Source organism: Strigops habroptila, chromosome 11, assembly GCF_004027225.2.
Source record: "Strigops habroptila isolate Jane chromosome 11, bStrHab1.2.pri, whole genome shotgun sequence".
Lineage (NCBI taxonomy): Eukaryota > Metazoa > Chordata > Aves > Psittaciformes > Psittacidae > Strigops > Strigops habroptila.
In genome coordinates, this window is record NC_046360.1 from 19,451,214 (window position 1) to 19,477,630 (window position 26,417).

General features: G+C 40.8%; 1 protein-coding gene across 2 annotated transcripts in view; it reads right to left on the bottom strand.

Annotated features, from left to right (window-relative positions):
• The window catches only part of SLC6A11 (solute carrier family 6 member 11), a 96,072-nt gene that overhangs the window by 35,621 nt on the left and 34,034 nt on the right, over positions 1-26,417 (bottom strand). For both annotated transcript variants that reach the window (XM_030501037.1, XM_030501038.1), the window contains exon 7: positions 10,006-10,140. In XM_030501037.1, coding sequence (XP_030356897.1) covers positions 10,006-10,140 — 135 coding nt within the window. The remainder of the gene's footprint in view (positions 1-10,005; positions 10,141-26,417) is intronic.

The following is a 26,417-nucleotide window of genomic DNA, read 5'->3' on the forward strand; positions in this document are numbered from 1 at the left end:
CAGCCAGGAACATGGACTGATGTATAGGTTGTTCCAGCCCACAAACATCTTTGATGCTGTGTGTCTCCCTCAGAATCACTTCTCGCATGTTCCCCCTCCACGTGAAGGACAATTTGCTTCTGTCTGATACCTCCAATCTACAATACTCAGTGCAACAGGATAGAAAAAGAACAAAAAGGGATTGTGGTTTTGTTTACTTCTTCTTCTTTCCCACTTGCTGACAACTCGTTTAGCCATGTGTTCAACTCTTTTTGGTAATAAAACCTCAGTTCTTACTTATGTTTGCACCTATGACTGCAACTAAAGTCAAAATATAAGCCAGTAGATAAAAAGACCAAACACACACCTCTCTTGGACCTAAAGAGAGTGCACCATTAACATTTTACTACGTGGAGATGTGTTTGACAGATTGGGTTAACAACTGACTTGTCCAGTGACTATACATTTTTGTGACCTAAACGACTTACATATCTGCAGGTAAATGGACTTACAAAAATACAGTTATCAGTGCTACACCAGTACTGAAAATCATTGCCTGCATAGTATCAAAATACCCAGGACAGTAAATTAGCCCCAATGTTATTTACCTCTGCCTCATTCACTGGAGCTGAGGTACCTGTGTCTGCTCTGGCCGTATGACTCTGCTCATTCAAAGTGCCCTACATAGTTCAAAAAGGCATTTACAGGACTGATGCAAATGGTGAGTGACTGAACTACACTTCCAACACACCTTCCCCCCTCCACTGACGAAAGAGGCAGCCACCTACAAAGTTGGAACCTTGCTTACACATGTCAGTTATATATGTAATACTGAATATAATGACCCCAGACCACCTTACCTACTTTGCTGTGAAGTTCAAGATACAGAACAGATCATTTTAGTTTGTAATCTCAAATCATGCACCACATGTTCTGCCTTCCTGCATAAGATAGAAGCTCACTGAGGGCTAGTGCCCCAACTGTACCTTTTTCAGTGGTTTAACTACTGCAATCATTTTCCACCTATGTTCTCATCCATGCTCACCTTCATGGATGGATAAACAAGTTCCTTTAGACCTCCAGGCTGGGAAAGTACGAGCTTTCACTATACGTTTTTGTGAGCATCTCTCAGAGTCACCATGTTGTTTTATTATCTTACACAGAGGATTTAGAGTATCTGAAAAGCAGGGGTTGTTTTTGGAGTGGCAGGAACTGTGTACCCAACTGGCAAATTCTAGTAAACAAGCCACTCAAGTTTCACTCAAATTCTCTGCGAGCCTAGTCCTTTTTAAAGAGAGCTGGGCAATGAAAAACCTTTCATTTATGCCACAGAGCTGGCAGAAACTTAAAGTAAAACCAAGTTCAGGATGGAAAAAGCACTAGAATAAAAACCAAAAATGCCATTTAGGAATTGTATTCAGAGCCTGCAATTCTCGACACCAAGGGGGCTACTGAAAATACTGACATAGAGCAAATGTTTAATTTCACAGGTTCAGTTTCATTTACGTTATTTGTAAAATCATGTCAAACAATCAAGGTGTTTGGTCAAAAATGGAAAGGTTATTTTGGAAGTCAAATGTCGTTTTTCTCATTTTCTGCTTAAATGAAGCATTTGATTTTTGATTCCTACACAAGAGTTTGTTTCAAAATGTAATAATAATAGTAAAAAGAATGAAGGAAAACACCTCTTTAAAATAAAACCACTTTTTAAAGTGCTGGTCTGCTTGAAATGTTTTGTATTTGTTCTGATAAAATATCAGTATGTGAACACAGAACTGAAGTGCAAATTCACCAGGAACCAGGTTCTGCCTCTCGTACTTTCCAAATCCAGCTGCACGTTCTTGATTCAGACATTCTCTGACAGTTCACATGAGTTGACAATAAGCAAACAGATGAAAGATTGGTGAACCCAGATCCCAAACTGCATCAACATCTGATCATTTCCTGCCAAGTTTGTAACAAATATACTCAATGCACTTTCTGGCCTCTTCTCTTTGTGATTCTTTCTTTCCTTATCCCTATTTACAGTCCTAAATTGAAACAGAAGTGTTTGGTTGTCAGTCATGTAACAAAACACCTAATATTGCCTCTGTTCTCTGATGGCATAGAAATAGCTTCTTGCAGCCACGATTCTGATGCAAATGGTCACAGAATGCTCAGTTCACCTGAGCCTCAGTGGTTAAAGTAGCTGTCTGTAAACATCCATATGGGAAAATATGTTAACATATGGAAATCTAAGACTGTGAACACAGTTAAGTAAGATATCTTCAAAAACATTAATGACCTTTACAGGAATTCCTGTACTACAAAGTTTTCTGGAATTTAACATCAACATAGGAATAAATTTATGTCTTAAGAGATCCTTATTCCAGGGAAAAGAATATGAACTGTATCCCCAAGTCACGTAATGCCACAGCAGAATCTGAAGTTGTGAAATCCTGTTGACTATCCCATCCTATTATTCATCTTCACAGGCAATTCTGATGATGTAACTTTAGTGTGTATATATGTGTTTGTGTGTATAAACATACCGTAAAGCATAAGAAAAAAAAATTATGCAGTGCTAGGTAAAGCAGTCAACAATCAAGCCAGCTTCAACTGCCTAAACCAAAGCTATACTAATACAGTGGAGTTTCTCTGTCCGTAAGGAAGGAATAGTCAACAATTGAGCATAGTCATTCAGAGCAGAGAGCATCAGAAAGCCACAGCTGCCGATACACACATCTCTTGCTCTCCTGGACGTGGATTGTTGCTGTGAGCTGCCTGGCAGCTGGTGACAGTTCATGATGGGGCAGACAGCTTGTTTTCCCACATGCGTTAGGGCAGTGTGCCAGCAACTGCCATCAGTCACCTCCCACCTTCTCTCTCCTTGCTTTCTATCACCTTTTTCTCCCTTGCCCACACTGCCCTTGCAAATAAAGCACACACATACACCCAGGTGTCATACAAACTATATGCCAGTGTGTACAAAAGGCACGGTAGGGAGAAAGGAGGGCAGAGTAAGGCACACGTAGTTGTAAGATACCTACATAACACATAGCTCTCTTATACCACCCTGGAGGAAGGCACCTTTTCTGTTCCTTTCTGCCTCCTCATTTTGAATTTCTGTTAGTTCAGAGAATACCTTCGGGGCGAACTTCAGCACCAATCTCCTCTAGGCTACTTCTGAGGGAAAAACAGGTGAGCACCCAACTCCCTTCACTAAAAGCCTGAGGCAGAGAGTACTCCAGGCTGCCAGTGAGCCCCTGTGCACAGCACCTCTCCAGTGGGAGAGCTGGGGTGTACACAAGGCACTTCCGTCATTCCTACTTTTCTGCAGGTGTTTGCCCAGCCTGCTTTTTTCTTGGATTCTTTTGAGAATTCAACTGTTATTCCAGTTCTAGGATGGAAATAAAAAGAGTCTCAGAAATGTCTGGGGGCTTAGAAAACTTTTTTTTATACATACAGATCTTTAAAGAATAATCTTTAGGAGCACTAGTTTTTAAACAGTAAATAACAGATTGTCTGCACATCATTGCACTCGTCTAGCAAAGTTCTCTTTTTCTTTTTTCCTCTCATTCCTCTGGAATAACAGGATTAACAAGAATCCTGTTGGCAATTCTTAAAATAACTGTGTATTTTCAGTGCCTCTATTTATATGGCATCATATACCCACTTGTGACTGTCACAGAAATAGCATGGAATATTTATTTGCTTCACTTACTATCCTCACTGTGCACAAGGTCCCTTATTATTATTTCCATATATCACTTAGTATTTTCTGTAACCACTTTTAATGTCATCTGAAAGTACTGAATTTTTAACAGCAGCTTTTCTCTTGCTTGTAGGCTTGACTTCTAGAGCAGCTGCCAGGCTGGAGCCATGGATAGTATTTGCAATTCCTTAAATGTTCCTGGGAATGTTAATCAGTTTATGCACAAAAAGGCTTTTCAAGTTTATCTAGTACTTCTTTCCAGGTGCCATCATTGTCAACAGGGAAAAAACTCTCCCTGTTATGTCAATACGCTGAGCTAATGTGTGGATCCTGTCTCCCTCCAGTGGCATATCACATTAGCCATAAAGTCTAATATTAAAGTGCAATTAGAGATTCCCTGAAACTCAGACGATGTCTCTCCATTGCTGAGATTGCTAACGGGTTGCAGGGATAGCTGGAAGAGATTTCATGTGGCCTAGAAGCCCCAGGGAAATTACAAAATGATTCCATCCTTTCAACAAGTCTCTTCTAACTGCCAAAATCTGCTGTTGCCTGCTCAGCTTGTGTAGCAATACCAGAAAACATAAGGAAAAACCACGGGGAGAAGCAAACTATTTGTTCAGGGCTTGAAATAAATCTCCAAAGCAATAACTGCACTTTGAAGTCACATTTGCTCATAAAAATTAACAGTCACAACATTATGCCATTGAAAAAAACCATAAGAGTTGTATATGGAAGCATAAAAAGGTATGTCATGTTCTCCCACAGACACCAGTAGTTTTGCAATGATGTATTCAATTTAGGCCATGCCTTTCCCACAGCATACTTAAATATACCTCAAATCTTGGCACAATGTAGTGACCTGTGCAGTGAACAACTCCTGAGCTGTTCCATGCATTGCAGAGGGTAGATTTTTGTCATAGCAGAAGATCCTGAATGGTTTCAGCCTTTGGAGGTGTATCTGCCCAGGCACTGGAGTGCAGATTCACCATGAGAGAACAGTGAGTGTTCCTTCATGCAGGGAAACGAAATCCTCATTTTCAGCAGGGAAAATGCAATGTGCTCCCTGACTTGCCTTCAGTCTTTGCAGACATTGGAATAGCATCCACCTAAGGAGCTTTGTTAAACACCTCTACCCTTTCAGCAAGAACACAGCATTACAGCAACGTGTTGGTCCTCCTATTCTTTAAGGCCACATAAACAATTTGTAATGCAAAAGCTGTAGTATATAGTAAAAGGAAATAGTTCCTCATTGTGGAGATTGTAAACTGCATTACAAGGCAAAATGTTTCTAAACATCATAGCAGTCTATATCCTGCCCTTACCATTTAAAATCCCAGGAATTTGTAATGATGGTGCAAAAGGCAGACTTTAGGAATAAATTCTTTTTCAAGTTTAAACTTTAAAAGTTTGGGTACTGATTAGTACTGAGCAGCAACGTGAGAGCCCCACAATCACCAGCAGGACTGTTTTGCTCTCATAGAAATGACAGTTTGAAATTTAGTTTCTATATCAAACGAACAAAGAACAATAGTTCAAAGATACATGTGTAGAGTCAGAGTTGTAGTTCTATAGATAGTAAAGTCAGGTCAGGATTTTCAGACTCGTGGCCCTGGTACGTGTTTCTGGCATTTCACTCTTATTTAAATGTACTGCGACTCGTATGTGTGCATCACAACTGCCTGGTTCAGAAAGCAAACACCTCGTGAAGCAAACGATGCAGAGAATGGGAGGAAATTGGTAGGGAAAAGAAGAGGAAATTCCATAGCTGTTAACAGAACTGGGCATCTCCTCATTATTATTTTTTCCCTGTTAATTGTTTTTTAAGAAATGGCTGTCCAAATTCTTCTATAAACCAGTCAAAACTGCAGAAAATTGCAGAATGCACCACAGAAGGTGGTATGTGACTTAGTGGTATGAAAAGGCTGGTGAGATTTAGGACGCATGACCTGCCTCTGAACCCTTCCTCCAAGCACTATGCTTAAAAATCAGGCTTATCACCCAGTATTGGGCACGTCTTAAAGAAGTACATTTCTCATTAGACTGAAGTTTTTCACATTCCAAAGAAATAAAACCATCAAAAGATTCTCCAGCAATCAGATGTCATTTCATTGCCAACACAGGAAAATTCCTTTCCATTTTAAGGCTCAGTATGCTTAGACTGATACAATACAGCTCTGAAGTCCACCACTTGGGAATCCATACAGTTCCCTTGATTTCCTGAGCATAAAATGAAAGCACCAAAAATGAAAACACAATTTCTTTCAAAGCTAGGAGAGCATTTCTGTTTTCTTCTGCCTTTGAACACAGAGGTTTCCTTCTGCCTCAAGGTGGCAATACAAGTGTGATAGCTGCTCGCTTCCAGGGCTGCATGTACCAAAACCAAATCAGTCTGCCTTATTTCTCCTGCTGCTAAGTCATCAGCAAAACAACTCTGCAGTATTATTGACCATTGGAAAGGAAAGGTTATGAGAAGATAAATTCTCAAATACGTTTCCAGTTTGGATTTTCAGAAAAGGATTTAAGAAGATGTTCTCTCTGCACCTCTGCAGTATTCCCAAATGTGTCTTATGCATCTGAATAGTATACCCAGCCTAACTGGTTAGCAACTGTTGACAGATTTGGTGAAAGGCATCTTTTCTTAAAAGTATAATTTTATGTACATGCTCCAGCATATGAAGATGATGTTAAGGAAGGAGTAACTAGCAAAATAAACTCATGTTAAACTGAAAATTAAGGAGTACGTAATGAAAATTTCCCTGTATCTTACAGGTGATTTGCCCTGTCATTCATTTATCATGCTTAACATTCACATGAGAGTGTATGAGAGATGAAGTACAGCCTGTATTCATAGGATCATTTCAGTTGGAAAAGATCCTTACGACCCAGCACTGCCGAGTCCAGCACTAAACCATGTCCCCAACTGCCACGTTTACACGCGTTTTAAATACCTCCAGGGATGGTGACTCCACCACTTCCCTGGGCAGCTTGTTTCAGTGCTTGACAACCCTTTCGGGGAAGAAACTCCTCTGTGCAATTCAGTTGCAAAACCCAGGTTAAGTAAATTTGTTCAAGATTTTGGCAAGCACCTACTGTTCTAAGAGTGCAATTCTGACCGTGTTGACATGTTCAACCGCAGTAACTCAGACAGTTACTTACAGACAAGCACACAATGAGCAAGAAGCAGAATCCACTTCTACAGCAGGGTTTAAATTCACACAGGTGTGTTTTCCACATCATTGACCATAATGTCACTCCTTGAGCCATCAAACTGGTACATCTGCTGGTCCCTAACTGATTTAACCTCTTCCAGGCACAAATGTTTGGAAAATCCCATTATGAAGCAGCAAATATTTTCCCCAAAAAAGCGCAGTGAATACCACACACAAACACAATTCCGTATTGAGTTACTTAAATCTGATGAGGGACAACCAGAACCACACTCTAGGTCAGGCTTGTACACGAAACCCTTAAGAATCCTATTTACTTTGCCAAATACTTCTTTTTGTGTGAGCTACAACTCAGGCAAGACTCCCACAATTAACCTCTAACAGCACCTGTATCCTCCAGATTGGGGTAAAGGGACATATTTCAAGCCAATTTAAGCATGAAGGCTCTAGAGGTGTCACTGTTGGTGAAACAAAGCATTTCTGAAGCTTAAATATGGTACTCCACTATTATAATGAAAAGTGATTGGTATGAGCTCTACAGATACACAGGACAAAGGATGGCATTTTCAGACCAGGAGGATTCAGTCTGCTGGAGAGATAGAATATAAAAATGAAATAGAGAACACAGCACTTGAAAGCTAAGAGGAACTGAAAAGACAGATGAATAGCTGCTTAGAAAGCTATAACGAACCATGGAATGCAAATTACACAAAGACAAAAGCTTCAAGAACTTCAAACTAAAGCAAGCCTTGAAGAGAAACTTAATTTATTTAACCCACAGTAAACACAGTTGGCACTGTGGTTCAAATACTGCTCTCCTGATACAGACACATTAGCCTCCCTGGAACATTATTTCAACAGACCTCCAGCTGAAGAGGAAAACAACTTCAGCCCGTACACATGCACTGTGCCGTGATACTGTGGAGCAAATCCAAAGAAACAGGAGTAAAGATGAAAACTGAAAGCACCAATGTCAAGGTTACTTCAGTTGTCCTATACATGCTTCTTGGCAAAAATCTCTAGAACAAATTGAGGAGAGCCTTATGGAATGGGCTTTTTTGGATACAAACATTCATGGGTTTGAACATTACTAAGCCCTACATTTCTATAAAAGGGAAAAGGTCTCTATATTTATCTTGTTACCATTAAAAGTTGCAATAAAGCTGAACCAATTTCTTTTCCCTTTTGTTAATAAACCAAATTCTGCCAAATTCAGTTTTAAACTTCCTCTAAACTTCCTTTATTCCTTGAAAACTGACCAGAAATCCTGCCAATAACTCAGAAATCTTTCTTCAAAAATTGATTAGTCTCAACACAATATTTAATTTTCAATGAAACTGCATTTTTTCAACAAAAAATCATTCTCTCCAACCATTTCATCACACATACTATGGTTAAATGACATGTAGTAGTGTTCACAATCTCTATTCTAGTTCATTCTACTTCAGCTTTTTTCCTACAAAAAGCTGCTTAAAATCCTAAGGCAGGAGTATGGCAACACATCAGTTAAAGTCTCAGTGAAATGCAGAATAAATTGGCTTGTTAAATCAATCTATTAAGCCTTCTGAAAAGACATCCCATTATCAGCCAAGCTCTATGTGTGGGACAATCAGATACATCCACACGTGCCTCTTAAGGGCTCAGCACTTCACAGACTGCTTAGGCTAATACCATGTGCTTTGGGAATTGTCATGGCAACGGTGTATTTCCTTACAAATGGATCAGTATAGTAAACAGGCATATAAAACCCCCTTGTAGCCTGACAATAATGTTGCTTAAGCTTGCATGCCCTCCCTCAATGACACACAGAAGCAAGGGTGGTGGTGGCATGTGAAAAATCCACACACAAGGCAAAATCCTGTTAACAGGCATCTCGCACAGCGCTGGCCGAGTGGAGGGAGCAATGGCTCGGCAGCAGGGCTGCCTCCTGTGCATACTGGGTCCACAGACTTCATGGGTGGAGGAATCATCACTGTGTAGTACAAGAGTACCCAGTGAGCGCTTGCTGTTAATCACAAGATGGTTTGGGTTGGAAGGGACCTTAAGGGTCATCCAGTTCCAACCCCCTGCCACAGGCAGGGACACCTTCCGCTAGAGCAGGTTGCTCCAAGCCCCTGTGTCCAACCTGGCCTTGAACACTGCCAGGGATGGGGCAGCCACAGCTTCTCTGGGCTCCCTGTGCCAGCACCTCAGCACCCCCACAGGGAAGAACTTTTGCCTAAGGTAGTTAAGGCAGTGAGTGAGTAATTGTCAGAACCACACAGCAGCATGAAACCCTAGTTAAAACTGGGCAAAATAAACAGATTGCCACCCATGTTCTCAGATAAGCAAATTTCTTGTCTGCTAAAATAAGATGACACATGGGTGTATGTGACCCATGTAAATGCAGACACATTTTCAGTAAGCAGATTAAAAAAATTGATTTGGACAAATACTCCCAAACTTCCTTTCCATTTCTATCTCAGTATCCATTTATATTGTAACAGCCTTAGGACTAACACTGTATAATATGTTTTACATTGTCAAACCAGGTAAGTAAAAGGCTGTCTGCAACCTGTCAGGTTTTCTAGGGCTTGTGTCATTTTGCCTCTTTGCTATCAGACAAATGATATATAATAACTGTTTCACTGTATTCATCTGTCACTGAAAAAAAAAAATCAATTTAATCCTGTATTTCCATGTTCAAGTCTAGTCTGGAAACAATGAAAAAAGAGAGCCTTCTTGGTTTCAGTACTTCATTCCTCCTTGATTGCATATAAACACTTCTGCTTCAAAGACAACAATCATCTCAATGATTAATTTCTCTACTAATTCTGAGTGAGATTTAGAGCTGGAATAAGCAAAGAACCATAAAGTGGCCAAGTCTCAGTTAAATTCATTCCTGTTGAACCAGTGGCAAGTATTTTGCCCCTCAGTGGCAGAAGCAGCAACTGCAGCTGAACACTGGAAAATTCTGAAAACCAAGGCACTTTTCTAATAGAAGAATCATATAACCCAGCACACGTAAGCAGCGATGGCTTTAAAGCCCTAGCCACAATTCCACATCTCTGACAATCAACAACTATCCAGCAAGCACCTCTAGTCAAACTTTAAAATCAAGAAACTCTTGTGCAGTTTCACCCAGTCGGAGAGGAAAAAGAGAGAGATGGACCATGATCCTACCTGTGGGTCAGACAGTCGGGAAAGGTCAGGGTACAAGTAGAATTTTATCCCCTCAGCAGCGCCTGGTAACGTTACTCCACGAATGAGAAGAATCATTAACATGATATAGGGGAAGGTGGCTGTAACATACACAACCTAGCAAGAAAAAACAAACATTAGAAAAATATTTTCTTCCAACTGCAAAAAAACCCACCTACTTTCCACTTCCATTGTGCTGTTGGTTAAAAACCAAATCCTTTCTAGCAGAGAAGTGCTTTGGAAGTCTTTGTTCATGCAGGTGAATTTTATCCTTCAATCTTCCCTTCTAAACTATGTCTTGTAGGAAAGGTCAACAGATTTTTATAGAGAAATTGGGAAGTTCTCCAAGTATATTATTTGCTCTCTCTTGGTGGTAGGTGACCAGACACTAGACTCTAGTGTACCTGAACAGCCGTACCACCTACTATTTCAAACGCAGATACAGGCGAATTACCTCATAATAGCAAGTAATTAGTTGCATTCTATATATTGTATAACAACATATGCAAGGAGTTCTCAGCCACCAAGTAATTACTAAACTGTCATCTCACAAGACTGCTTTGCATGTCTGTGTTTGAGGAATAAACATTCCAGCAAGCTGAAAGGTTAATGCTCTGTACATCTATCTCCTTGCGATGTGCTGTAGCACCCTTATCGTGCAAAGCACCTTCAGGCACACCTTCTGAAGTGCTCAAGCCCAGCAATTTCTTTTTCCTTGTATATGGCCACACTGATTACTTTTTTCCAGAAATCTGTTTGCTCTGTGCATGGGGAACAACTGAGCTTCTCTGGAAACCTGCAAGAAACCACATTTTTCAAAGGAAAAGCTGAGCAGAATTGATCCCATTTTACAATCACAAACTGAGAACAGTATATAGCTGTTAAAACTTCAAGACTGATTAAGTTATAAATTCCATGTTACTATAAGTGTTTCCTTTAAATAATAACCTAAATTCTCTATAGCCATTTCCACCTGTGCAGAGTAGGTATAAAATATCCTCGTGAGGGGATAGTCTTATACATCTGCCTTGCACAAGTCAAAATTACTTAACAAGCTGCAAGAATGAGGAAAATCCTTCGGTGAAAAATACAACCTGTAGAGCCCTCAAAAAATAGGCATTTAAAATTCAAAAGTTCATTATCTCTTTCATGCCTATGTAAATGAAAGAGATACATCAGAAAATGCAGCCATGAAAGGATTCTCAAACACATTTTCATGACTAATGAAATCTGATTTCATGAACTGAAATCCGATCTGCAGGTGGTGCTGAGTATTTAACCCCAAACATGAAATCACCTCGTGTGCTCAGCTGGTACACCCAGAAGTGGAGGAACTTAAAATCACATGGTAGATCTTCAAACATGTCCAGCTGCCCAAGATATACTTAGACACTTCCCTCTCACTGACCTATATATCTAATATATCTAAAAGTAAGCACCTATATATCTTTCGGGTGTCTTAGCCCTTCTGAAAACATAAACCATGGTCTTCCCAGGAAAAGGAGATAACCATTATATTCCCATAGGTCTCAGAAGCCTGAACTGGTGAATTCATAGGTCAATAAGCTTTAACCCAGTGCTTACATTTATTATAACTACTAGTGGAAATGTAAACTGGTATGACTGGCTGAATTCAAGTAGACCTTGTCTCAAAGAGACTGCTTTCCACATTTCAGTTTCAAATGAAAATAGATCATCGGTTAATGAGAAGTAAAAAAGAAACATACAGAATGGATATGGTTCTGCTCTAAGCCTTATATTGGGTGGAAAAAATGGAGGAGCCAGCCTCTGGTTTCATGCTTCTGTATTAAATTCCTTGACAGCTATTTTTACTACTTCTTTTAAATCCATAATTGCTTTTAATAGAGGATAGTCAGCAGACATATACATTTGATGACATAGAAGGCATTACACCTGAAAGGCTGTTATCACATTGAAGAAGAACATTTCATTGCACTATGCTTCATTAACTCTACTGGCTTGCAAGCTGCTATCTCACACAACCCGCTGCTGCCTTGAAATATTTTGCATCAGTAAACAGATTGCAATTTTGTACAGGCAGATTTCTTCCCAGGTTGCTTTGGATGTATATCCTCACTCAGCTTCATCAAGGAAGAACTGAAACCACTCCTCTCTATGTCCAAGAGAGATCAGATAGAGGTACCCCTGAAGAGGAGTCTGTAATCCTGCAGCAGCCATCCAGGCTTGTAGAGTTATACTTCAGGGTTTTCTGTTTGCTTTCCACATGTCTTCCACGGCTCGTCCATGCCTGTCATTAACATTACTGCAGGTACTAGAACCACAACCTCTAGCAGAGTTTTTGATCATGAGGGCAGTTGTGCCTCAGCTTTAGAGGAATGAGGGAGGACTTTCCTTCCTTTCTGGTTACCATGCAGAAAGAGGATAGAAATAGAGTGCAATTGGCTCAGTATTTCTGGCAGTAAATATTAATGCAGATATCCAGAACAACAACAAAAGAGATACCAAGGAAGCATGTGTGGGGAAGATACACTGTTCCTGAGCCAACTGACACTGCTGACAATTTATCAGTGTTGGTGCTCATGCAAGTCAGGAGGCTGCTAGAACTGCAAGCTTCTCCCATACTGCAAGAGGTGTTCACAGTGTGTTCAGAGAGGAGAGTGGCCACCCCTTGTAGGTTGAGCCTACAAGGCTCGCTTGTAGGCTCACTATGCTGAGCCACTTAATTCCATTGCTTCCAGTGCATCAGTTGCTCTTTTATCATGCTTCTCAAGAGCTCAGGAGGTGAGGGAGGATGGGGCATTTTAGAAATCAAATGCCATTATTAGTATCATCATCACATCTGTAGGCATTAAAAGTTTCCTGAATTGTTTTCTTTTCTTTCAACACATCAAACCTCTCTGAATATAAATGTGAACACAACTGTTTCTAATTACACTGCATCCTGTTTTAATTGACTTTAATTGCTTGGTATGTTAATTTGCATTCCAATGCTCAAAATGCTTTTTTTAAACCCTTGCCAGGGCGATGCCAGTGTTTAAGCAGTTGGAAACAAAATAAAAATTTCTGGCATGCTAGAATTTGCATCAAGTTCTGCTATTACAATATCATTGAAAGACAAACTTACAGAGATATTCAGACATATAAGTATGCGGAAAGGCACCTACTGGGACATCTAACAGCTCTTAAGCATACTTAGGTGCTTAGCTGAAAGTACATGAAGACCAAGGACTCCGAGAACAGATACGTCATTGACTGCCATAAGCTTTAAGTACTGAAGTATTCAAAATAAGTTAAGACCAAGTACTCGAATTTCAAATACCAAAATCTTAAGAGACTTACTAACGTGAGTTATAAAGATATTTAGGAATCTATGCAATGGTTTCATGAGTAAGGCACCACAAAGGTGTTGAGAACTGAACTAGCTGCCAGTTTGCATGCTTAAGTATCTTTCAAGCGCAAATATGGTGCACAGGTTCAAAGTTGGCTACTGGGACTGTTGAACTTCTTGTCCTAAAACGTTGTTTTCTGAACATTCTGGCCAGATAATGCTGCAGAGTTTCAAGTGAAGGTGACTTGGCTTGTGAGAAAATGTAAGAGAAATACATGATAAATCCGTTGAGAATAAGAAAGAAGCCCTGCATGCAATGAACGAGCCACAAACCCACAGATTCCTCTGACTACAACTACTACAGACTCCACCAGCCTGATGTTCGGACACTACCTCACAGCAGCTTTGTAGTGGGGTGAGCCATGAATAGGAAGCAGTGAACTTTAATCCTTTGCTTGGCTCTTGCTGAGAACAAAACTGAACTTGAATTCAATGAACAAAACTTAACCTTCTGAGCCTAGGAAGCTAAGGGAATTCTTTCCTGCAAGCTGGGATGTTCAAGATTGTTTGCACTATAATCAACCAATTGCACTTTATAAATTGAAGTGTTTAATCTCATTTGATCCTTCAGGAAATGACTGGCTTGCTAATCCCCTCCCCCTAAAGTCCTCTATTGCCCAAACTGAGTTTTAGAAGATTTATATGGAAAATAAGCCCTGAACCCCTGCTCTGCTTATTATTACCTTGCATTTAGTGTTCCTAGCCTATTGGCTAGTCATTTAGCCTATTTATAGTGTTGACACTGTGACCAGGGAGAACTAGACTGACACGACCAACATCCTTTGTTCAGGGGAGACTGCTGAGCAGTCTTCAGATCTCTGTGACATACAAGGTTTGCCTACACAGGACAAAGAAAAACAAATTTTGCCCACGCTGCAGTGTGCAGAATCAGCTTGGGAACCAAAATTTCACTACTTGAGTGATGTGACAGGGAAAAGAGTCATTTTTATCCTGCTTTACAGTGCTGCTGCAGAAGGGCATGTGAGTACAACTACGGAAATACAGTGATCCTGTCACTCTGGCAGCTCTCATGGTGGTGTAGAGACATCCAGGTATTGACAATTTGGGCATCATTTCCATCAAAATTTAAAGATAAAAAGGAAAGAGTTCTCCATGCCACAGCTAACCCGGGCATCCTGACTCCACTAATCATTTCCCAGTTTCACAAACTCTAATTCCCCAGATGTTAAAAGCAAATGATAACACAATAAAAGATTTCCTTTTTCAACCACCATGGTAGATTGTGAAATTTTCTAAACAGCATTGGTTGAAAAAGTCTTTTGCTGGTATGACACTGTAGCATCTACAGATATAAAAATGACAATGGAAATGAGACATTTTGAACATTAATTGGATTTACGAGAAAAAACTTGTACGAAACAGTATAAAGCAATGACAGATAAATCAGAAAAGTATGTCAAAAGGGGGGAAAAATTCTAGATCTGTCTACATTTCAAAGCTAAAATTTCATATGCAGAAAAAGAAACTAAACCAAAACCCCACCAGAATCCCAGATGAGTTGATTTGTATGATGTATGATTGGGATGGCAGGAGAGAGATAGAATCACAGAATCAACGAGGCTAGAAAAGACCTTTAAGACCATCGAGCCCAACCGTCACCCCAGGACTGTCAAGCCCACCACTAAACCATGTCACTAAGGGCAAACTGATCTCCCCTCATGGCTGCCCCTCATGGTCTCCAGTCACAGCTGCCTCTCATCTGCCCCCTCATAGTGGCCCACACTGTATAGCTGCTGCCCGTACCCCTCATGGCCACCCCTCATCTCCCCTCAAGATCGCCCCTCATGGCCACCACTCATGGCCCATGGCCGCCCCTGCTCTCACCTCATGATCTCCCCTCACGACCACCTCACATCTCTCCTCTCGATCTCCCCTCACCCCTCATGACCGCCCCTGCTCTCCCCTCACAGCCTCCCATCTCCCCCTCCCGCCGACCGACGTCCCTGACATGCCCCAGTGCTGGCGGGAACCCAGTGCTGGGGGAAAATGGCTGATTTTTCTCTTTTCTCTGTGCGTTTTATACATTTTATCCAGCACCATCTTCAGTTTGTCTCATTTGAATATCCACAGAAGAAAATTTGCTCCAGAATCACCTTGTGAGCCACCCTTAAACAGATTGCTCACAAACTGCAGCAGTTCTTCTAAGCTGCTAATGAATCGTGTGAGTGCAGAGAGTTTCACCTGGAGTAGAGAGAGGTTCAAAAACCAACAGGCAAGAAAATTTAATGAGATTTGAGAGGTGAGAAATAAGAATCAAAGAGGAAAACTTCACTGGGCATGCAAGATGAGCTAGAAAATAGGGGCTGGGAGAGGATACCTAATGAAGGTATGCAAGAACCTTGTTAAATGAACAATGATCACAGGAAGCAGGAGGTTCTACTTAACACAATAACAGAAAGGAATCAACTCTTCTAATACCACATCCCACTGAAGTAATTGGCTGGGACACAGAAAAAATCTCTATCAAGCAGAGCTGTGCAAGTCCTTATTTTTATCCTCTTGGTGGTGAATGCAATAAATAAGTAAATAATAGTCTTAGTCAAGCTGAAACAGTTTCCTCTACAATGAAATAAAAACTCAACTCCAATATTCATGTTGAGTCAATATGAACAAATTACATTCTATTCTGTTTTGGTTTGGCATTCTTTTTACTGTATGGGTGGAAGGGAGATCTCTTTCAAATGCAAAATGCTTTAACAAGCCAAAGTCATTATCTAAAAGCTTCATTTCAATATTGAAAAAATAGGTGAAAAATGGTTTTTGCCTGTTTTTTTTTTTTTAAGCAAGACTTATTCTTTATATTGGGTGTGATTTGATGATCCCAAATTCCATTTCAGTAACATATTCTGTGTTCATAAAACTGTCCACCTGTTGTCAAAAGTTCCAAAAGGAGAGCAGGAGAAATGTGGTGGAAGTTTTGACTGAGTGCTGAGGACCCTAATTCTCTAATAGCCTCCACCAGGCCAATCCAGAATACAGCTAAAACTGGAACACAGTGAAATTCCACAGGCAGACAACACGAATGCACTGCAGCAGCTCACATCCCTGGCTGAGGCGAGCCAACAATTCACTCAGATGATGAGCTATTTCTCCACATAAATATTCCTTAAGCAGCATCAAGTTTTCTAAAGATGTGTTACTTGAAATTATTTCTTCCCAGATAATTACCACAGCTGGCTTTGTTTCCAGACTGCCCAGGCCCATTAAGTCCTAGAGCAGTCATTTCTGCTATAATTGCTCTTCAAGTTTGTTGGTTATTTTGATGGGGTGTCCAAGCCTCATACTTAATCACTAAAATGTACTGCCTAGATCAAATGCAAAGCTAGATTTCCATGTATTTGGGTAAAAATGCCCTAATTTAACAGATACTGCTGCTCCAAAATATTCATTTGTTAGACTACCAAGAGAAACCAAACAGAAATGTTCATAAATATGCCCCAAGAGATTTCAAGACGGATATCTTGGAACGCAGTTGTATGCACATGCAGAACTGGTGTGCTTCACACTAGACCTGCAGCAACACTCCAGTTCCCTGGTTATCCCTACTTCTCAACTCCGTGTTTGAATACAATGAGAGGCTGCAGAACTCCCCACATCTCCTTCAGAAAGACACTTCTATGAGTAGAAGGGAGATGCAGTGATGCTGCAGAGACTGCCCAATCCATCCAACTGGAAAACATAGACCAAAAAGTTTCTTCTTGGAACAGAAGTTTCCCTCCAGACAGACATAATCAATAAAGCCCAATCATGGGCACCAGAACACACAGAAGAGCCTATATACCATGTAGAAATGGTTAATTTTATTACATTATTTAAGTCCATTCTGTGAGCACCTGCATTTAAGCACTAAATAGTCATAAATGCAGATAACCAGATTCTTTCTTGAACTGACTATATACACGCACAGCTTAATAATGACCTAATCACTTACAAAGCATGTGCCAACAGCTTCTAAAAAAGTGGGACTGATCCTGATAGACAGCTTGGATCCTGAAAGTATGTCTTTAAAGCACAGTTCCATGTATTTCGAGAATCCATTCCAGTCTGAACAGACCTTGGTGAAAGTCACTGTAAAATTTGGTTCAGAGTATCTCAAGAGGAGACTCAATCTAGATTAAGGCTCATAGGAAAGGATTTGCATGGTTCCCCTAAGTTTACACAGTCTACAAATTAATGCACAGGTCTACAGCAAGTTTTGGAGACCCTGCTCTGCAGCATACGGGAAGATTCACTGATGAATCCACACAGTGCTGACCTTGCTGCCCTGCACAGGGACACAGCCTGAACTAGGGAACTGTGAGACTGTTAGTCATCCTGTTTCACCAATGCCACTACATTTTTTTACTGTAAGAGCCAAAGGAGGAGAGCAGGAAGACTTACTTCCTAGATAAATAGCTATAGTAAACATAACTCAGAGAACCTCAGGAACTCAGTGCAATGACTTGCGTCCTCCCAGTGCTGCTGTTCCTCAGTCTCCAAAATTATATTGTCCAAACTCAGTATTCACCCTACACTTACCAACTGCCTGTGTGTCCTCAGAAGGGTTATGTTGATAAAAAAAGTAAAGGATGTAACAGTTCTAAACACTAACATGCCTAAGAGAGTGCTATCCGTTTGTCACATTGTTAATGTACAGTTAATATGCTGCCAATGCAAAAATCCTAACAATTGTAAAAAAATGAACACTACCATTTGGCAAGCAGAAACAGCTCTACCAGTCTAAACACAAAAGAGTCAGTCCAATGAAAAAATCAGGGCATTATTGCCACTAGTAACTATGGGGTGTGGTGGTGGTGGGTGTTTGGGGCGATTTTTTTTACCCTGAGGAGGCTATTGATTTAAAATCATTATTTTATCTTCACCATAAATGGGCCAGCCTCAAACCCTCAAACTAGAATGACAAAGGAAATACTGGTATCCTACAACTATGAATATCTAAAAGAATAAGGTTAATGTATTGTTTTGGTTCACATTCAATGCACACAGAAGACAACCTGTCCTGTGATTGCAGGCAGGGAGAAGAGGGATGATAGGGAGGAAGCAAACTTCAGCATCTTGGCTAAGCTCATTACTGCAAGCAAAGTGTTTATGTAGAGCTCCCATCAAATCGGGAATTTGCAGAGCCACAAATATCTCTAAATCAAAGACTGCTACTTAATCAAGTAAAAGTCAACTTTAGAAATCAATCAGGAAGAATTTTAAATATAAATTAGGACTAATTAATCAACTGAGGGTTTGGGCTGTTTTATTTTTTTTTTTCATTTGAAAAGGTCTTTAAAAAGCTCAAGCTTTTCTAAATCAAAGCTTTTATTTTTCAGAACCTTCCAGGCTTTCCAGACTTCTGCATGCCATCTAGTTTGCCTTTATACACAACAAGCCAGATACTGATATTAGTTACATATATGCAGAGAAACCTGAATCTTGCTTAAAAAACTTCTAATACAGGGTGACTGGACAATCCCATTTCAATGAAAATAATTTAGAGCACTTCAGAATGATCCCATACTGAATTTCCAGTTTTGTTACTGAGTTCAGTCAGGCAGAAATGGGGAACTGATAAGGCACTAAATGAATTTGGTTTCTTAGCTGCTCTAGACATGTCTTTCAGCTCTCACTGAAGGCACCAGTCATTAGGGCCTGACATGTTCTATAAATGCTTAACCTGTAAAGCCCATAAAGATGCAAGGGTCAGAACAGAACAGGAGATGTTTTTTCCTGCCACACAAAAATTTGTGAGACCTTCATTCTGCATGGGAATGGACTCAAAATTTTTGGCCAACTCATTCCTCTGATCCAGCGAACAATAAATGTCTGTTTGGCCTCTGATTTGTGAAGAACATCAAACTGGGATTTCCAGAGGAGCATTGTCCTTATGTAATTTCTAGCTGCTCTGAATCACAGGTGGTTTGGGTTGGAAGGGAACTTAAAACTCATCCAGTTCCAACCCCCTGCCACTGGCAGGGGACACCTTCCACTAGACCATGTCATCCAAGGCTCTGTCCAGCCTGGTCTTGAACATTGCTAGGGATGGAGCATTCACAACTTCCTCGGGCAATAATGACTAGTTTCAGTGAACCAACGTTTTCTAGTGAAATAGAGCTTTACCAGAACAATTCTTATCTCTAGCTTAGATTGCTGCTTGTCCTGCTTGGTTTTTCTCACCTGTTTTTAAATAAACAAACCAACACCACACACACCACCACTCCCAAATGAACACCACCACTAAGTTAAAAAAAGGTTAACATGCAATCTGGAAAGTGGATACAATGCTATCTACCAAAAGGACTAGTAGGTGAGGTTTCCTAGCTAGAACTCCTCCTCCTTCAAGGTAGCCACAAGAGGTAAAAGATTCCAGTCAGCAAAGATGGATATAGCAACCAGAGTAACCTGTCTGTCTGGACTGGGAAGGGGGTAAGCAGCACATCAGACACTGCAGCCAGCATATGAGAAGTCACCAAGTAAATGCAGGACTACATTAGAAATATTAAAGAATTGCAGACATTAAAACTAGGAAACATCAATACAATAGGAATTAGGAATTTCCCTAGAACTCTGCACCAGCACTAGTCACACATGCACCTCTTTTTGCTACGTAGGCTATCAATCTTCCTAGCACGCAATCAGATATGTTAGTGGCCATCCCTGATTCATCAGTCAACTCTTCACAGTTTTCTGAAAGTACCACAGCATTATAGAATCTTGTGCAATTGATGAGGGGAAAAAAGTGATTTGTAACTCATACATCTTCTTTCGTTTAATAACCTTTGTTATCATGAACCTGTCATGTATATTATACTTGTAGATGACCTTTAAAGGTCCCTTCCAACCAAAAAAACCCCCACTCTATTATTCTATTGGGAGGTTTAAGACATTTCCAGGATAATAAAAAGCTTGTAACTTATTATTGAAAATTGTAAATTATTATTGCAAAAAGGTGTGTGTTTGTCTACAGACAAATTTCTATCACCCACTGAGGAATATAGGCCCTTATCACCATGGTGACAGCTGAGCGATGTATTCACCATAAAGCATTTGCAATACTACTTGTGTATTAAGTATAATAATTACAACAGAAATGTAATAAATAGACTTACCACCTAAACTAACAAGTATCCTTATCATTCAGACCCTAATGGTCCACATTTACATTCCCTATGGCTACTACATTTATTATAATGCAGTTAGTCACGTCTTTATTTTACTTAAAGGCTTATTGCACTGTAACTTCTCTACTAAGCAGCCTCTAAATCTAGCCCCTAAATCACCTCAAGGCTGACTTGTAGGACACTGATCTGACAGCCTGCTGCAATTTAATGGTGGTTTTGAGCCGAGTGTCAACCTGAGAAGAGGTGACACAATGCATAGGAAAAACGGGAGGAATCACACGATAAAGGCATTGAGCTGGAAGACAGTGTGACTTCAGAGCATACTACTGCTATAGACTTATTTTTCTGTCTTAGGCAAACGCTTTGATCTCTCTGCTCTCCCTTCATCCCTTCAGTTCAAAGGAGATCTCCGAGTGTCTGCTATGCAGGTGTAAAGGCAAGCTCTTTGGGGAATAGAGGCATCTCGCTGTGTTCATCCAAGCCTTGGTACACTGAGATTCTAACCTCAGAAAGGCACTCCAGGAACAAGTGACATACAAACTAAACCACAGAAATACTTCCTGACCTGGCCTCCAGCTAGTTATTTCAGATAGCAGTGACACAATTTATACCCACAGGAAATAACTAAGTTTTTATTACAGTTAAATCTCTGTGTCAGACTGTTACAGCAGTGCCTTACACTCCCTACATGACACAATCAAACTTCTACAGGATGTTTTGAGATTTCTTCTGTTCTTTTTTAACCAGACAACTTTTTCAATTGCCCAACAGCAGAAGTGAATAGCAGGTGCAGCAGCCAACTCGCTTCTCAGGGATGTGTTTTAGTTACCAACACAGCACCAGCAGCTGCCTGAAGCCACCTTTGTTGCTCATGTAGCAATTTATTTCATTAAGCTTTCCCATTCTTAAGTCTGAGAGTCTGAGTTTGGGTTCAATCTGTGCCAGTTGACACCGGGGTGGTATATGCAATTAAAGTTTGTAAATCTCACAAGAACAGCCTTGTAAACAAACTGCTTCACAGACATCTTTGCATTCTAGATAAAGGCAAAAATCTGGCCTATACTGACTACAGAAACTAAGGAGACTGCCTTCCCACTGACAGAAATTTGCTATAATACTAACCTTTCTGGATGGATACCTATAAACCGCTTTGTAAATTGCAAAGAATGAGCCAATCTTGAAGCTATGTAGAATAGCAGTAGCTGAGGACAAACTACCTGTGTGAGAACAGGGGCTTATACCAGTTCCACTTCAGCTGAAGGGATACAAAACGAAGGCATCACTAAGAGAGTCACTGCTATAAATGGATACCAGCTCTCATGGTTCTGTACTTGAGGGACCAAGGAGATACTTTGTATGCTCTTGCTGAAGAAAACGTGCAAGTTATATTCCAAATATATAAACTAAAATCAAACAAAAACAATATCCATGATGATTTCTGTGACAAGGACATGGGCAACCACACAACCATTTTTGTAACATGAAGCATCAACAGTTATAAATCACAGGCACATGCAGTGCATCATGCACCTGGAGGAATAATGTTTTGGCCTTTTCACATGTGCATCAACAATGATCACAGTAAAAAGCACAACTTCTATTTTGGCTCCTGGTTTATGTTCTGCTGTATGGCATTGTTCACTGATATTGATGTTTTTTGGGGTGGGGGATAAGACAATTGGTAAGGAAGGGCAAGTTCTGTGAAAGGAGAAATGAAATACGAAGAGGTCATCTAGGAACAAGTGACTGAAACTATTGCATTCCTAAAGTATTTTTTCATTGGGTCAGTGTATGTATTTTTGATAATGGGCTAAAAGCGTCTGGTAAACTCAATGGAAAAAAATAAACCTGTATGTGTTACCTTTAGGCAATCAATACATTTCTCCCATAGAGGTGTCGCAATGTTAAGCTGTGCCTTTCGGCTTCACCTTCAATTTTCCAGCAAGTTTCACTTCATTCCTGCTGCAAATATCACAGCAGGCTTCCACTGCCCTCCCCATACATTAGGTTGACAGATCAAGTGATTTCTCAGTCCAAAAACTCTTCCATCTGCTGTGCCTGAGCTATCCTTCAGTGCGCTGAAACACACTTTTGACTTGCCTGGGCTGTGGACCAGGGCTTAGATCCAGCCTAAGTAAGTATTCATATAGAAGTGGACCACTCCTGTTCAGATGCGGCTGGGAAGGAATGAAATCATGAAGGCAGGATTCTGATTTAGGTTTACTATTTTATACTTCCTCCAGATGCCAAACAGAAGTTTAGGAAAACCACCGAGAGGCACAAAAATCTCCTTTTTTTTTTAAAGAAATCTGAGGTGTCCTTAAATGCTCGGTGCACAGGAGAGTGGAAAAAATATTGCAGTAGCTGTTTTAAAACCTCACACAGAGGAGGCGGAGAGCAGGAACTCTGCATGCATCTCATGAATGTTCTACTTTCCCCCTTTGAATACAGAGATCAGTCTTGGACAGGGTGTTAAAGCCTTGCCATGAAGGGCTATTCTTTGCTATTACTTCAGGCTAAAACAAAAGACACTTCAGGAGATACAATCATTGCTGCCTAGTTCCTTTTCCTGGGCTCCTACAATGGGCCCCAGTTCTTTTTTTTTTGTTTTGTTTCCTTCCACACATCTTTCTCTTATTTTTTTCTTCTGTCCTTTTACTCTTTCTTTCTGCCTCATTGAATCCATTAAGGCCCTTTATATAGTCTGCTATTGAGGAATAAATTTTTTGGGGGACTAGTGACTGAGTCTTAACTGCTGGCAAGTGAGGCTTAACTCCTGATGGGAGGGCAGAGAAAATGATGAGTAAAAAGTATGAAAAGTCCATCTCTGAATTTGGGGTGTCTGGGCACACTGGACACCTTGCAGTGCCTTGCTGGTAATCAGCTCACAGAAAAGAAACATCCTAATCCTAGCTATTTTTTCACCTCTTTCATGCATTAGTCTTGATACACTGTGTTATCTTTCTCCTCATGTTTCCAACAAGATTAATATACTCTTTTCAATTATTTTCCTTGGTTTAGCTCCATATGCCAGTCTTTTTTGCACAACTGTAAATTAGAAGGCACTCCAACATCAACAAGGATGCACTGCTATGAGAGATGTAGAACTGGGTCCTCTCTCAATTACTACAAAATTATCCACAGTCAGAAATTTAAGCAGAATTCAGGTCTGCAAACAGTGTGATAAACTATTTCAAAGATACTAAAGCTAGACTCAAATGAGTGCACTGCAGTTTACCCCAGAACCAGAACAGACCTTCAAGAAAGCTGAAAAACCTTCTGCTCTGGGGTGACAAACCAGGTTTTATAGAGGTGTGCAATGCAAGAGAAGCAAGAGCTGCAGGGGAGCCAAGCAGAAATCAATCTGAGGACAGAGGAAGAAAATCAACCCGTGGCCCTACTGAGCCTAAGGGAAGAGGTCTGTGTACAAACAGGCCAGCTTTAGGTGTAAACAGGCTGGCACAGAAGCTGCTGGCCCTCCCTGCTTTTCCTGTGGTAGGAAGCTCTGTGGAGTCCTGCTTTTGCCATGGGGATCCATTCCATCAGTGATGGCCTTGGTAGATGTATTGCAAAATCTAAGACTTGGAATGAAGGGCAAAAGCCTCCAAATCTTGAAGTTCTGAGTAGCCGCTACATAAAATTGAAAACACCTCAACTACCTCAGAACCTTATAAATCATTCACAGAATAAAGAAATATGACCTGGGGAGTGTGTGTGTGTTTGAGAATAATTTACTATTAATGTGCCCTCTATTGTTTCCCACCCTGACAATGAAGTTATCTGCGGGATGAACAAGGAAACATCCATAAATCATCCTATGCTCCCCAGCACTGCAAAAGCAGGTGGAGGAGGAAGCAAACCTATGAAAAAGAGAGGGAAGGGGGGAATGTGTAGAGTTTAACACTGAGAGATGACACTGCACTCAGGCAGGCAGAGCCTGACATCTTACATGTTGCATTTTAAACTGTTCATACAAATTCTGGGGTTTTCCTGAACAGAAAAATGAAAAATAAAATGTAACCAACAGTTAAATACATTTGCAGCCTTATTTTATTCTTTTTTTTCTAGTAATGCATAGTGAGGAGTTTGATTTTTTGGAATAAATTCTCAACAGCTCAGATGTCTATTTTGTATTGAACTATTCAGGCCTATCAGAATTGCAACTTGGGCCAGAAGGTCTTCAGCAGCACTATAAAGTGAGAAAAGCATAGCTCTCCACCTTCAGTTCAACTCTGCTAACATAGGGATGCTAATTAAATATATTGTAGTACATTTCATTGGCCATCTTATTTAATCATTATAAATGGCCTTATAGATTTCAGTGATTGTTTCCTGCCCATCACATTCACAGATTAACAATGTCAAAACTACTTACCAAGCCACTTTTCTAATACTGTTAATAGTTTTATGTCAAGATGCCCCAGTCAAACAGACTGTTTTCTCCTATCTCTGGTCTTTTAACACATAGAATTAACATAGACTTCCATACATTTTCTTGACAATTTACACTTTAATGGTCTTCCACTGCTCTCAGCTCAGCAACTCAAACTGATCAGTGGAACTAATTCAGAAGTAAGGAACAGTGCAGCATTGCAAACGACGACAGCCATGCAGTTACAAAGTGAATTTCATGAAGTCCAGCTTAAGACCCTCATATTGCTCGCAGCTATAAAATGCACTTAGCAGCATTTACATGACTCTTGTTGAAGTTTTACATATAAAGCTTAAACAAAACACTCAAACCAGGAAAAACCTGGGAGCCCATATGGAATCTAATGAGGTTTACCAAACACAACATGTAGAATTACACAAGCTGCCGTCAAAACCCTTAAGCAGAAAAGAACTATGGAGAATATTATAGGTTACAACATTATACACACACAGAGGAAAAACAAAACATTCACTAGCATAAGAGCAAAATAACAAGTTATAGAATCATAGAATCATAGAATTGTAAGGGTTGGAAAGGACCTTAAGATCATCTAGTTCCAACCCCCCTGCCATGGGCAGGGACACCTTGCCCTAAACCATGTGGCTCAAGGCTCTGTCCAACCTGGCCTTGAACACCGCCAGGGATGGAGCATCCACAACCTCCCTGGGCAACCCATTCCAGTGCTTCACCACCCTCACTGTAAAGAACTTCTTCCTTATATCTAATCTAAACTTCCCCTGTTTAAGTTTGAACCCATTACCCCTTGTCCTACCACTACAGTCCCTAAGGAAGAGTCCCTGCCCAGCATCCTTGTAGACCCCCTTCAGATACTGGAAGGCTGCTATGAGGTCACCACGCAGCCTTCTCTTCTCCAGGCTGAACAGCCCCAACTTTCTCAGCCTGTCTTCATATGGGAGGTGCTCCAGCCCTCTTATCATCCTCGTGGCCCTCCTCTGGACTTGCTCCAACAGCTCCATGTCCTTTTTATGTTGAGGACACCAGAACTGTACACAGTACTCCAAGTGAGGTCTCACAAGAGCAGAGTAGAGGGGCAGGATCACCTCCTTCGACCTGCTGGTCACGCTTCTTTTGATGCAGCCCAGGATACGGTTGGCTTTCTGGGCTGCAAGCGCACACTGCCGGCTCATGTTAAGCTTCTCATCAACCAACACCCCCAAGTCCTTTTCTGCAGGGCTGCTCTGAATCTCTTCTCTGCCCAGTCTGTAGCAGTGCCTGGGGTTGCCCCGACCCAGATGTAGGACCTTGCACTTGGCTTGGTTAAACTTCATAAGGTTGGCATCGGCCCACCTCACAAGCGTGTCAAGGTCCCTCTGGATGGCATCCCTTCCCTTCAGCGTATCAACCGAACCACACAGCTTGGTGTCATCGGCAAACTTGCTGAGGGCGCACTCAATCCCACTGTCCATGTCGCCGACAAAGATGTTGAACAGGACCGGTCCCAACA